Here is a 14,937-nt window from a genome sequence, read left to right on the forward strand (position 1 = left end):
CTGTTCTCACTGCTAATATCAGTAAAGCCTGCCTCACTGAAAGTAGGAAGCATCCTGAGGAGCCTGTCTGTAAAGAGGGTCCAGCTCCATTTATGGTCAGAAAGTCATGGGTCAGAGCTTTTAGTCTGACAGTGTTCACCCTCAGGCTCTGTCTGTGGTTCAGCTGAAATGCTGTAAGATTACTTGCTTTCTTTTGTCAGTTTCTTTTCCAGGCATCTGTTAGCTTTGTAGGAATAGCAACAGTGCGTGTGACCATAAGAAAGATGACTTTTAATTGTTACCAACCTGGGTTTGTTTTCTATGATGCAAGCTCAGTTTGAGGCTCCTTGGGTACAGTAACAGTGATAGCCCTGGATAATTGGATATGAAAAGGAAAAGGAAGTAGGTATGAGGGTTAAAAGTGACCCAGCTTTGTGGTACAGGATAGCAATACTGGCACTGACTTCATGCTAGAGGCCATGGTACAGTGCTAATAGGTTTATCGTGCATTTTAATCTTTGGTAGTGTAAACTACTACTACTACTACTACTAGTCTAAACATTTACAAAAAGGTCTGTGCCTTTAATGCATATTAGCTTAATCAGGTAGGAAGCATAAACGTGTCAAATCAAATATCTAGACACATCTTGTCTGATGAAGGGAGGAAGCAGGTAAAGACAGAGTGAATCACTGCTATAATGAGGCTGTTCTCTGCTACAGAGCCTTCTGAAAGAAATACTATATAAGGGCTCTATGGTGTGTGTTTTCTGGGGGTGGGAGGGGGCCTTCTGTCACCCGGAAATTTCAGGACATACACTCTAATCCCCTATAGTCACTCACCCATAGCATTCCATAGAGCTCTTCTATTTCCTATTAAGGGGCCGCGGGTGGCAGTTCTAACTGGTGTACAGGAAGGTGACAGGGGCTTAGTGGGATGGAGGGATAGACTGATGAAGGGCCACTGCCCCAGGCAGGTTTTTGCTCTTTCCTCTCCTCCCTTTATGTGATTAAATCCCTTACAACAACACTCCCAGCAGGATGAGAGGATCTGAGCTGATCTCTTCTTTTCTGTTCCACTTGTTCCTCTCTTAGCCTGCATCTTTCTCTCAGTGTACTAGGGTTTTACAATCTTCTTTCCTCTTTCTCCTTTTGTTAGTTCCTCACTGCATCTTGTTCCTTTTATATACACAGTATGTCTGATTTAAGATTTCTTCTCTTTCCTGTTTTCCCATTAACACATTATTCCCTTACTTTTAACTTCATTTTAAAGTCATTATTGTTATAGTACTTTGTTGCTCAAATTATGGTGGTCATACTGCAAATGTTCATTGTGGAAACATTGTTGAATGTACTGGGTCACAGACCATATAACTCACATCTGACACACTAAAATCATTCCACGGATGAAGACTGACTGACTTTTGAAGACTTATTTTCCTTTTACTGAAACTAAATACGTAGTTGTCAAAGAGTTCTTTAGTCAGTCCCATTTCTGTCATCCTGACCTGCACTTTTTTTTAAAAAAAAAAAATTACTTTATTTAGTGCAAAATAAGAAAAAAAGGTGTGCACCTTTCAGTGAGTTGTAAAAATCACAACTAGTCCTCATTTCAAATCCAGCATGTTAATTCTCTCTCTCTCTCTCTCTCTCTCTCTCTCTCTCTCTCTCTCTCTCTCTCTCTCACCCTCTCACAGTGCTACATGTTCCACATGTATGTTGGTGTGCGAGCAGGTGGAGGGATTGGTGACCAGATTGAGGACCCAGCAGGTGACGAATATGAGATCTATCGCATCATCTTTGACATTACCTTCTTCTTCTTTGTCATCGTTATCCTCCTGGCCATCATCCAGGGTGAGAGGTCCAACCCATACATGCGTGTGCATGTGCACGCTCATGCGCACACACACACACACACACACACATTGCCCCATGAGTAAAGAAGGGTGCAAACCCATGAGGTTGACTCCCTTTTGTTTTAAGATGCTTTGTTAGAATTATCAAAGGGGTCTGTGGAATTTACACAAGTCCGGAGCCTACATCATAGTCTGGGTCATGCCGGCATTTGTTTAATCAATCAATCGATCAATCTTTTAATTTTATTTATAAAGCCCAATATCACAAATCACAATTTGCCTCACAGGGCTTTACAGCATACGACATCCCTCTGTCCTTAAGACCCTCACAGCGGATAAGGAAAAACTCCCCAAAAAAACCCTTTAACGGGGAAAAAAATGGTAGAAACCTCAGGAGGAGCAACTGAGGAGGGATCCCTCTTCCAGGACGGACAGACGTGCAATTGATGTCGTACAGAACAGATCAACATAATAAATTAACAGTACTCCGTATGACACAATGAGACAGAGAGAGAGACAGAGACAGAGAGAGAGACAGAGAGAGATGCAGGACAGACAGTAGTGACAATAGTTTACAACAGCAGTAATGAAAGTAATAATATTATAATTAATATATCTGGAAGTATACATATGTGACAATAATCATATGTGTATAATAACAGTAGAAGTATGACTAATGATCACAGCAGCAGCAGGAAGCATCAGGCAGGACCACGGCAGCAGCACAACCACACACATCCACGTTAAAGAGCCATACTGTAGACAGTAGAAACTAAGTGATGTAGCCACTGTGACGTCACCCCACTGGTTTGTGGATTTCCATTTTGAAGCCTTGAGTTTGGTGTTTTGACGGTCGCCATCTTGTATTTTTTTGGAGCCTGAGGTGTCCATGTTTGGACAAGAGAGTGGAGCTAATGCTGGCCTCTAGCTTGGTTAGCATGGTGCATCTAAGGTTAACAGTAATAATGCTAACATCAGTTTCGCTAGCGGAAAAACAGACTTAAAACCATTAACCAATTAGATGTACATATACGAGAAAAACTGAACATCTTTTAGTTCAACCAAATGCTGAATAACACTTTTTTAGGGGACTAAAATGTTACTGTCATGAACTGATAAAACACTAAAATAGTGACAGCAATGGCTGCACTTATACTATACTGACTCTGGGGTTATGCCATGGTTGCATAACCTTACCAACATTGTCACCGTGATAGCAAATTGTCAGTGGACAGCTCATACCTGTCACTCAAAGCAGTCATGCCCTTTGTGTAGCCTCAATAACATTTAAAGGGGTGTGTCATAAAAATGCACCCCTTTACCCCCATACAGTTTTCAGGAGCAGGGAAAATTAGCTATCGAGGTCATAACTGTTTTTTGTACCAGGCTGTAAGCATATTTACTTCTGCTGTAAAGTTGGCCATATTGCAACATCATATTGCAGCTACAAGTAGCAGGACTTTTCACAGCAGACACGAGTGAAAATAATAGCATTAATTAGAACCTGTGTTTTTCTGCAGTGACATGTTTTGGGCATGAATTGTCTTTATTTTTTTCTCTTTCATTCCAGAATTACAACCAGATGATTATATCAGTCAAATATGATATCATAAGCTTCACATTTTACATGTTAAACTTTGTAGTGCCATTGTTTTAAAGCTGTTTTTAACATTTTGTCTTAGATTCCCACAAACCCAAATAAAGTCGTGATCATTGTATGATAGTAATATGAAGACTGTTACATGAAGATCCAGTACTATTAAAGGTTATTGAGTAAAACAAATGGCTTATGCTGTTGGTTGTGGTCTGGTTAGTTAATTTCTCCACCATCTGTGGTCTGAACATTCAAGGGTTGATCATTGATGCTTTTGGAGAGCTGAGGGACCAGCAGGAACAAGTGAAAGAAGACATGGAGGTGAAAAGACACACTCATACATTCTCTACCACCTAAAACAATGCAGTATTATACAGCACGTGACTGGCAGATGCTGGTTGCACTTTAACAGCCAATATGGTTACAAGTAAAGAGTGTCAGTTAAAGGTTTTGTATAACGAGAATCACGTAACATCCATCTTTCTCTTCCAGACAAAATGTTTTATCTGTGGAATAGGTAATGACTACTTTGACACAGTGCCACATGGCTTTGAAACACACACGCTACAGGAGCACAACCTAGCCAACTACCTGTGAGTACATCTGGAGTTTCTGTGTGTGTGTTTGTATGTGTGTACATGTACCTCTAACGAAGTATAACCTGGTATTTTATAATCATGCCTGCCTTGTGCAATGCACCTGATTGAAAGACTCAACAAATGTTGTGTTCTCATTGGTCTTTGCCTCCAATTTATAACTGGGAATGTTTTGAGCAGTGACAAATCATTTAAACACCAGTGTGGTTGTTTGAGGGTCCTCGTACGCAGTAAAGATTCTGGGAGCTGGCCCCCACAATCCTTAATGCCACTCCGCTACATGTCTCCCATTACAACATGTGGCTAATCTGTTGTGTGTGTTGTTATTTATGTTTTTATGTCAGAACACTTTGTTACTGAATGTATAATGTGCAAACTCAACAAACAACAAAACAGTGGACACAGTTCTCAGCTGTATGATTTTAGACATGTTTCAGACCTTCCTCTGCACAACCAGTCGTTGTAGTAGTAAGTGCTGGCGTTTTTTTAAAGGATAAGTTTGGTCATTTTCAACATGGACCCTATTTTTCCATGTTTTTATGTCTACAACATTAATGGGAACAACAATTTTTGGAACTGGTCCAGTATTGAGTGTAAGCGTAGCGTGCTGCACTGTTACCACTCAGGGCATTCAATTCAATTCAATTTTATTTATAAAGCCCAATATCACAAATCACAATTTGCCTCACAGGGCTTTACAGCATACGACATCCCTCTGTCCTTAAGACCCTCACAGCGGATAAGGAAAAACTCCCCAAAAAAAACCCCTTTAACGGGGAAAAAAAAAACGGTAGAAACCTCAGGAAGAGCAACTGAGGAGGGATCCCTCTTCCAGGACGGACAGACGTGCAATAGATGTCGTACAGAACAGATCAGCATAATAAATTAACAGTAATCCATATGACACAATGAGACAGAGAGAGAGAGAGAGAGAGAGAGAGAGAGAGATGCAGGTAATGACAGTAGCTTACAACAACATTAATGAAAGTAATAATATTATAGTTATAGTTCTGGCTACTGTGGTACAATATGTTGAAAGTATGTATTAGTATCAGACAGTATACTTGTGTGACAATAGTCATATGTGTATAATAACAGTAGAAGTATGACTAATGACTAATGATGGCAGCAGCAGCAGGAGGCATCTGGCAGGACCACGGCAGCAGCACAACCACACACGTCACACTGTCCAGGCACCGCTGCGGTATGAGTTATTCTGAGAGACAGTGGAGCACAAAGGCTCCGGAGAAGAAGCCGAGTTAGTGACATCCAGAATGGCCGAGTTAGCAAGATGCAGTAATAGGATGAGAGTGAGAGAGAGAGAGAGAGAGAGAGAGAGAGAGAGAGAGAGAGAGAGAGAGGGAGAGAGGGAGCCCGGTGTATTATAGGGGGTCCTCCGGCAGACTAGGCCTAAGTCAGCCTAACTAGGGGCTGGTACAGGGCAAGCCTGAGCCAGCCCTAACTATAAGCTTTATCAAAGAGGAAAGTCTTAAGTCTAGTCTTAAATGTGGAGACGGTGTCTGCCTCCCGGACCGTAACAGGAAGATGATTCCACAGGAGAGGAGCCTGATAGCTGAAGGCTCTGGCTCCTGATCTGCTTTTGGAGACTTTAGGGACCACGAGTAACCCTGCGTTCTCAGAGCGCAGTGTTCTGGTGGGATAATATGGCACTATGAGCTCTCTAAGATATGACGGAGCTTGACCATTTAGAGCTTTATAAGTTAACAGTAGGATTTTAAATTCAATTCTGGATTTTACAGGGAGCCAGTGCAGAGAAGCTAAAACAGGAGAAATATGATCTCGTTTCTTAGTTCCTGTTAGTACACGTGCTGCTGCATTCTGAATTAGCTGGAGAGTTTTTAAGGACTTACTAGAGCTACCTGATAATAGAGAGTTACAGTAATCCAGCCTTGAGGTAACAAAAGCGTGGACCAATTTTTCTGCATCTTTTCGGGTCAGGATAGGCCAAATTTTCGCAATATTACGCAGATGAAAAAATGCAGTCCGTGAGGTTTGCTTTAAATGAGAATTAAAAGACAAATCTTGATCAAATATTACTCCGAGGTTTCTTACGGTAGTGCTAGAGGCCAGAGCAATGCCATCTAGAGAAACTATGTCATCAGATAAAGAGTCTCTGAGTTGTTTGGGGCCAAGAACAATAACTTCAGTTTTGTCTGAATTTAACATCAGGAAATTGGTGCTCATCCAATTTTTTATGTCTTTAAGGCAGTTATGGAGTTTAGTTAATTGATTACTTTCTTCTGGCTTCATCGATAAATACAACTGTGTATCATCCGCATAACAATGGAAGTTTATAGAGTGATTTCTAATGATGTTACCTAAAGGAAGCATATATAGAGTAAATAGGATTGGTCCGAGCACAGAACCTTGCGGAACTCCAAAACAAACTTTGGTACGTAAGGATGATTCATTACGAACGTCAACAAATTGAAAACGATCAGATAAATAAGATTTAAACCAGCTTAGTGCTGAACCTTTTAGGCCAATTAAGTGATCCAGTCTCTGCAGTAGAATTTGATGGTCAATTGTGTCAAACGCCGCACTAAGATCTAATAAAACAAGAACAGAGACGAGTCCTTTGTCTGAAGCAATCAGAAGGTCATTTGTAATTTTAACTAGAGCTGTCTCAGTGCTATGATGCACTCTAAATCCTGACTGAAATTCCTCAAATAAATTATTATCCTGGAGAAAATCACACAGCTGGTCTGCGACTACTTTCTCAAGGATCTTTGACATAAAGGGAAGATTAGATATTGGTCTATAGTTGGCTAACACCTCTGGATCCAGGGTGGGCTTTTTTAGGAGAGGTTTAATTACAGCTACCTTAAAAGACTGTGGTACATAGCCTGTTAATAGGGATATATTGATCATATCTAATATATGAGTGTTAACTAAAGGAAAGACCTCCTTAAGTAGCCTAGTTGGGATGGGGTCTAAGAGACACGTTGATGATTTAGATGAAGAAATCACTGCGGTCAATTCTTGAAGAGAAATTGGGGAGAAGCAATCTAAATATATATTAGATTCTACAGCTGTGTTTGAGGTTAGATAGGTAGGCCTACCATCCGAGGGCAGGAGGTCATGAATTTTGCCTCTAATAGTTAGAATTTTGTCATTAAAAAAGCTCATAAAATCATTACTGCTAAGGGCTAAAGGAATACAAGGCTCAATAGAGCTTTGACTCTCAGTCAGCCTGGCTACAGTGCTGAAAAGAAACCTGGGGTTGTTCTTGTTTTCTTCTATTAATGCTGAGTAATAGTTTGCTCTGGCATTGCGGAGGCCCCTCTTATAAGTTTTGAGACTGTCTGTCCAGATTAAACGAGATTCTTCCAGTTTGGTTAATCGCCAATTCCTTTCAAATTTTCGCGATATTTGTTTTAACCTACGGGTTTGAGAGTTATACCAAGGAGCAAACTTTCTTTGCTTTGTTAACTTCTTTTTAAGAGGAGCTACAGAGTCGAGCGTTGTTCGCAGCGAGCCTACGGCGCTATCAACAAAATGATCAATTTGGGAGAGGTTAAAGTCGGCACGGGAAACCTCTGTTACTGAAGGTATTGGTATTGAATTTAACGACGAAGTAATCTTTTCCTTAAATTTTGTGACAGCACTATCTGATAAACATCTAGTATAGTAACTGTTGCTAAGTGGCGTGTAATCGAGTAAAAAGAAATCAAAAGTAATCAGATAATGATCTGATAGCAAGGGATTCTGTGGAAAGACTTTTAGGTTATCAATTTCAATTCCATACGTCAGAACTAGATCGAGGGTATGGTTAAAACAGTGAGTGGGTTCATGTACACCCTGACTGAAGCCAATGGAGTCTATTAATGAGATAAACGCGGTAGCCAGGGAGTCATTATCAACGTCGACATGAATGTTAAAATCGCCTACAATAATAACTATCTGATTTAAGAACTAAACTGGATAAAAACTCTGAGAATTCAGATACAAATTCAGAATACGGGCCAGGAGCACGGTACACTATAACAAATAAAAGTGGCTGCGAGGTTTTCCAGGTCGGATGTAAAACACTAAGAACGAGGCTTTCAAATGAATTATAATCTAGTTTAGGTTTAGGGCTGATTAACAGACTAGAGTTAAAAATGGCTGCAACTCCCCCTCCTCGGCCGCTGCCTCGAGGAATGTGGGTATTATTATGACTGGGAGGAGTGGACTCATTTAGACTAACATATTCATCTTGACACAGCCAGGTTTCAGTGAGACTGAGTAAATCAATATGATTATCTGATATTAATTCGTTTACTAACACTGCTTTAGACGATAGAGACCTGATATTTAACAGTCCGCATTTAATTCTCCTGTTTTGTCTTTCTGTCACAGAAGAGGTTTTAATTTTTATGAGGTTGTTATGCACAACTCCTCTTTGTTTAATTTTAGATTTAAATAATTTAGGTGGTCGGGGGACAGACACCGTTTGTATAAAACTATGAAAACTATGGCTGGGTAACTGAACTAGAAGCTCAGAGAGGCGTTTAGGACTGCAACTCTCTGTCCTGGTCTCAACTCTGGGTTGTCAGGGATTTAAATTACTAATAAAATTTGCCAGGTTCCTAGAAATGAGAGCAGCTCCATCCAAAGTGGGGTGAATGCCGTCTCTCCTAATAAGACCAGGTTTTCCCCAGAAAGTTTGCCAATTATTAACAAAACCCACATCGTTTGCTGGACACCACCTGGACAGCCAGCGGTTAAATGATGACATGCGGCTAAACATGTCATCACTGGTCAGATTTGGGAGGGGTCCAGAGAAAACTACGGAGTCCGACATCGTTTTTGCATATTCACACACCGAGGCAATATTAATTTTAGTGACCTCCGATTGGCGTAACCGGGTGTCATTGCCGCCGACGTGAATAACAATCTTACTGAATCTACGTTTAGCTTTAGCCAGCAGTTTTAAATTTGATTCAATGTCGCCCGCTCTGGCCCCAGGGATACATTTGACTATGGCCGCTGGTGTTGCTAATTTCACGTTCCTCAGAATAGAGCTGCCAATAACCAGAGTTTTATCCTCAGCGGGTGTGTCGCTGAGTGGGGAAAAGCGGTTGGAAACGTGAACAGGCTGGTGGTGACCCGTGGGCTTCGGCTTGGAGCTGTGCTTCTGGCGAACCGTAACCCAACCTCCCGGCTGAACGGGAGTTACCGGAGGACAGTTAGCAGAGGCTAAGGCTATGCTATGTGGCTCCGCACCGGCTACAGGGGGCTGGCTAACTACCGCAGCTTTTGAATGGTTTTCCATGGTGCGGAGCCGCGCTTCTAATTCACTAAGCCTCGCCTCCAACGCAGCAAATAAGCTACACTTATTACAATTACCACTGTCGCTAAAGGAGGCAGAGGCATAACTGAACATTTGGCACACCGGGCAAGAAAGAGCAGGAGAAGGAGAAGCCATGGCTAAGCTAAAGTAGCTAACAAGGCTAAGAGCGTGCAAACAACAGCTAAGAGATTAGCGAGAAAGTCGTAGAAAGAAGGAGAGCTATAAGTGCTTAAACAGAACCAGTGTGGGTTATGACTTGAAGTAGACGTTAAAGCAGCGTTAAAGCAACTGAGGTGAGAAAGCAGGCTAGCAGAATTCACCAGAGCAGTACAGAGACACTGTCACAGAAACACCGGAAATGACACAACTCGCTTACCACAATACGTCAGCACGTGAGGGCATGTTCGCACTATCAATGTATACGTCCACTGAAAGTGTTTGTTTTTGCCACTGACAGGCTCAAATTGTTATTCTAAGTGTCTGAAAATATTATGGAAAGGATCCCTACAGAGATAAACCTTTTTAGCAGTAAGATCCTTTTTGTTTAACCAGAAACAGCCCCACTATCGGCAAACCCACCAGACTTCATTTAAATAAACATAAATTTGTATCGAGTATTGAGCCAGTATATTTTCACTTCTAACTAGGTAAATTAAGGGTTTATTTCAACAAAACCAGAGTTAATGATTTTCAGAGCAGGGTAAAGATGAACCAAAATGGTTTTGTCAGTTGTTGTTTTTTTTTTTTGTTTCTGGCAACTTTGAATGAAGTGTGTTTTAAGCTGTTTATTTTAATGGAGTCTGTCGGGTTTGGTGATAGGGATTTCAGGGGTGTTTCTGGTAAAACAAAAAGGATCTTACTCTTCAACAAAAAGTTTAGCACTGTAGGGATCCTTTTCATAATGTTGTCAGACATTTAGAATAACAACCTGAGCCTGAGGCTCTTGACAAAAACAAACACTGAGTGGACATTAATTGACAGTGCGAACATGCCCTGAGTGATTACATTGGGCTGCAGCGATCTCCCTCAGTACTGGACCAATTAATAAAATTGTTGTCCCCACTATTCACATTAACATGGAAAAATAGGGTCTAGGTTGAAAAACACCAAATTTACCCTTTAACATCAGGTTCTGTTGGTGTATGTTTGTGCATGTGGGTGTATGTGTGACAATATTGTCAGTGGATATGTTCTTCTAATGTATGTGCGTGTGTGTGTTTCAGATTCTTTGTGATGTATCTCATCAACAAAGATGAAACAGAGCACACAGGCCAGGTAAAACAGCTTTTTTTCTTTTGGTCTTATTAAATATACATTACTATGATATTGTAATGTAGTTAGTAGAGCTCAACTTCAAATTCTCCTCCAGTGTTTCTGATCCTTGCTGTTTGCGTAGTTAAAGCCTCAGTATGCTTTAAACAAAGTGCCTGTCAGATCCTCTAACAGCATCTGAAACCCATGTCCAATAGTGGAATCTCACCCCTCTGTATGGTTTCCTGTAGAAAAAAAAATGGTGCTGCTACATGTCCTGATAGTGTCCTGGACAAATAGGAGAGATTCCAGTCAAATATTGTCTGTGTTTATTGACCTTAAAAACAACTGAAAGGCAGGCTATGTAAAGACATCATCGTTCTTTATAGATTTATAAAGAAATGTAGGTGACTTTTGCTTGTCCATTATATTCCAAATAAAATAAATCCTGTCAGCCCTGTTGTGTTAGTCCAACTAAAACCAGACTTCCAAAAACACATGTAAACATGCTAGTCCCACTGAAATCATAGTAAATTGAATTTTTCAAAGTTGGACTAACACACTCAGATAATGTGACTTGAGAGTCAAATTACTCCTGCATGTATACAGTCAGTCAGACCCAAACTGGCCTAGGCGTTCTGTGCATGCTCCACAGTTTCCGCCCCAGGCTTTGACCCAAGTCACATAGCATTAAATGTGTGACAGAGGAAGAAGTAGCCGATAACAAAATGGCAAAATCTACATCAGAGCTGCGCATTTCTGGATGGACAAAATGTACAGGGCTGTGACGATGTTCACCATGGTACCAGTTTGCCACTAGCTACCTGTAGCTAACTTTGGCGATTGTTTGGTCTGAGACGTAGTAGGTCAACTGAAAAAAGGTCCAGTGCTAACAAACTGAAAGGGGTCAATAAATCCATTCCCCTCCCGTGACAGTAGTTCAGTTAAATGGCCTAGTTGAGCTATAACCATAGCTTGACTTAACTGTGCATGTAAACATATTGACAGAGTTTGGCTATTTGGAACAGGTAGAAACACTTCTGCCCTGGTCCTACAACAATTTGTTTGAACACATACTGGGGCCATTGGTGGCTCAGTGTTTGAAGCTCACACTGCTGTTACTAACCTCAGTAGGTGACTCTAAATATGTTGTATATAATGTAATCCCTTTCTACCTCCTCCCATCTGTCTGTCTTAAAGGAGTCTTACGTATGGAAGATGTACCAGGAGCGTTGCTGGGAGTTTTTCCCTGCAGGTGACTGTTTCCGGAAACAATACGAAGATCAGCTCAACTGATCTGTTCTTGGGGCAACAAGCTTTCATACTGTAACCTGTTCAAGGCCCTCTACAGACATCTTCCCTTTGCTTATCCCTCAAACCTTTCTTACTGCTCTCTAAGGAGTCCCTGTTCCAGTGAACGATGGGTTCTATACTCGGCTCCCAGTCCAGGAGGAATCTCCAGCGTCCTCTACAGGCCCCGCCCTAAGCCTTCCTCCCAGCTCTTCCTCATCCAGACACTCAATTCGCCAGCTCTGCCCCAACTTCCAGCACACTTTGTTTGGAATGCTTCTAACTCTGACTTTGTACATAGAAAATATCAGAGTATATGCTGTACAATATGTGACTGGTGGCACGTCAAGGTTTTTGGCTCAGATGATGACTTCTTTGCTTCATCTTATTCTACATTCACAGTAACAAGCAAAAAATACAAAGGAATAATGGAGCAAGAGCAAAAGGAAGGACCCAAAGATGGACAGAGGAGGAGAGTGGAGAGAAAATGAAGAGAGAATTTTTCCTGAAAGACTTTCAGGACAATGATCGATACACAAAGAGCAAACATTAGTATGATGATGTTTACGACTTTTCATGTGTACAATGCACGTTGCATGTAGGTACAGGGGGTGGACACAAAGAAGGAACACCTACAACCCTGCTGTAATCCAACACAACAGCTCTGCAATAAATGTGACCTTTGAGAAGCCTATGGATCTGCTTTGTTAAAACTGTCAAAGGGGTGGGGATTAAACTCTGAGGTATCCTTTTTTTTAGTTTGTGGTACATGCCAAGCAGAAAGATGTGAGGTGCCTCTACATAATCTAATCCAGCACACCACCAAACTACACAATTACCACAGAGTCGAATCAACACCTCTTTGACAATGTCACAAACACTGAACATCCTGATCCTTACAAATAGAGCCGTTGTACTGGATTGACTTAAAATATAGTTTACAGATGTTAATATCGTGTCCACACCCTGTACATGCCAACACTGTGTGTGAAGGGCTCCTTAACTAAGTGTTCACATCATTAGCAACATAATCAGCAGTCCATTTGTTCCAGTGGAGCTGAGTGAGCTGGAAACCCAGCCAACATACGGACGTCAACAAGTCATGATTCTCCATCAGCTTGCAAGTTATCATCTTTTTTTAAGATAACAGAAGTAAATAAATGTCCCAAAAACTATGCTTGCAAAATGGTTGAATCCATTGTTGACATAATGTTTACTATTTTTTTTTTTCTTTTATTTGATCTTTTGCCCCAGTAGCATCATGGTTTTAGGATAGTGTCCAGCAAGCTGGTTCAGATCAATATATGTGGGAAACTACTGGTCAGATTGCCATGGAATTTACTGAACACATGATTTAACATCACCATTCAGACAATTGTCTAGCCCCGCTACAGGTCAAGGCTCTAAGAATAACTAAATTCTGCATGTTTGTTCTGTCCAACAGTATTTTGGTGTGTAAGAAACATCATAGCCTCTAGGTGTCCCTATCGGAGCTTTAGACTGTCTTTTTTCAATTAATGCTACTTAATTAGGGCTTGCTCCGTACATTTGTTAATCAAACGATGTAGTTTTATGAAAGCAATACCAAAGCAGCAAAAAAGTGATTTGTCTGTTTCAGACTTTATAGCTGCCGACAAAGTTAGCGCATGCTTATTAGCTAAGATAAATAATCAGCCGGGCTGGAGCAACCCATCAGTTAGATCAGGAGGACAGGCTGAAGACAGATGATGATCAATGTTTGGATGAAAGCAGAAGGAGTGGAGACAGGAGGATACAGTGCCTTACTAAGCCAGGGGTGAGTTATGCAAGCTGGAGGAGGAGAGAGGAATGTCAGAGAATATAATGTAGAGACTGAGGATAAGACCGAGAGCTGGGTGACGGCATGTTTATGAAAAACAGAAATATACCACATGTGAGCACTATAGGAAAGTAGAAATTCAGACGGAAGAAGGACGGGGAGAGAAATGCCCTCAGGATTTTGTTATTACAAATATAACATGACTGGCATTTCTCACTGGTTCTTACGCTATTTGGTGCAGACCTTAGTATAAATATCCACATTAAAAATAATTTAAATTTTCAGTTGTGCTTGCATTATAGCTTTATACAGTGAAAAAGGGGTGTTACAATTTTATTTAAGATATGTTTTAATCAATTCTGTTTAATTATACATTACTGTCAGATGATTAAGTTGTCTTATAAAGTTCTGGGATGTCAGGTTTCAGTTTGAAATGACCATTTCAATCGCCAAAATACATGTTGACATTGTACGTGTCTGCAAACCACAGTTATGTTTGTAAGTTTCATATGAAGCATTCATATGATATGTTAAAACTTTATGTTACAATTTTATGTTATAACAACACTGTGGTTAACGTGTGGTTAGGTTTTGGTACAAAAAAAACCACTTGTTTAGGTTCAGGAAAACAACTGGTTTTGCCAGAGGGTTAGGGTTAACCGTTATCCTCTAACCCTCTAACCCTAACCTCCTAATGCTACAAACATGGTGAGAAATGTCCCAAACTTGTTTGAAAATACCTTCTTTTCTCGCTGCAAACAAAGCTGCCTAAGTCCACAATTCTGGTTTTAAAATACCTGCCTCTGTTGCTACAAACACGATTGAACATTATGGAAATCTTTGTTAAAATATATTAGGTTTGGTCGTGACAAACAAGGCTGGAAATGCCCCAAATCCTTGTTAAAAACAACCGCATTTGACACTAAAAACACTGGACATGTCCTGAAATACCAGGTTTGGTCACGACAAACATGGTTGGAAATATCTCAAACTTGTGTAAAAAAAACACCCACTTGTGTTAGTCTTGAAAAGTGCTCTGGTGCTGTCTGCTGCCTGGCAGACATCTCCTCTAGGTGTCACACCATCCCCTCCCCCTCCTCCCTTGATGAGAAACTCAGCTCATGTCCATGTAATCCCACTACATCACTTAAGAAATGTTTATGATGTGTATGAGATGTACAAATTCAGAAATCTGTGGTTTTCAGAAATGTACAGCACCAACATTTATCCTGGCATCTGGGCTGAAATGACAGCAGCAAATGAGGTCATACTTCATACTG

General features: G+C 40.8%; 1 protein-coding gene across 1 annotated transcript in view; it reads left to right on the plus strand.

The window, feature by feature from the left end:
* ryr2a (ryanodine receptor 2a (cardiac)) overlaps window positions 1-13,005 on the plus strand; it is a 259,999-nt gene extending 246,994 nt beyond the window's left edge. The window contains exons 111-115 of the mRNA XM_078163436.1: window positions 1,674-1,830; window positions 3,683-3,747; window positions 3,919-4,019; window positions 10,542-10,593; window positions 11,770-13,005. Of these exons, the coding sequence (XP_078019562.1) occupies window positions 1,674-1,830; window positions 3,683-3,747; window positions 3,919-4,019; window positions 10,542-10,593; window positions 11,770-11,865 (471 nt within the window). The 3' untranslated portion in view covers window positions 11,866-13,005. The remainder of the gene's footprint in view (window positions 1-1,673; window positions 1,831-3,682; window positions 3,748-3,918; window positions 4,020-10,541; window positions 10,594-11,769) is intronic.
* The last annotated feature ends 1,932 nt before the right edge of the window (window positions 13,006-14,937 follow it).

This window comes from Epinephelus lanceolatus, chromosome 21, assembly GCF_041903045.1.
Source record: "Epinephelus lanceolatus isolate andai-2023 chromosome 21, ASM4190304v1, whole genome shotgun sequence".
Taxonomy (NCBI): domain Eukaryota; kingdom Metazoa; phylum Chordata; class Actinopteri; order Perciformes; family Serranidae; genus Epinephelus; species Epinephelus lanceolatus.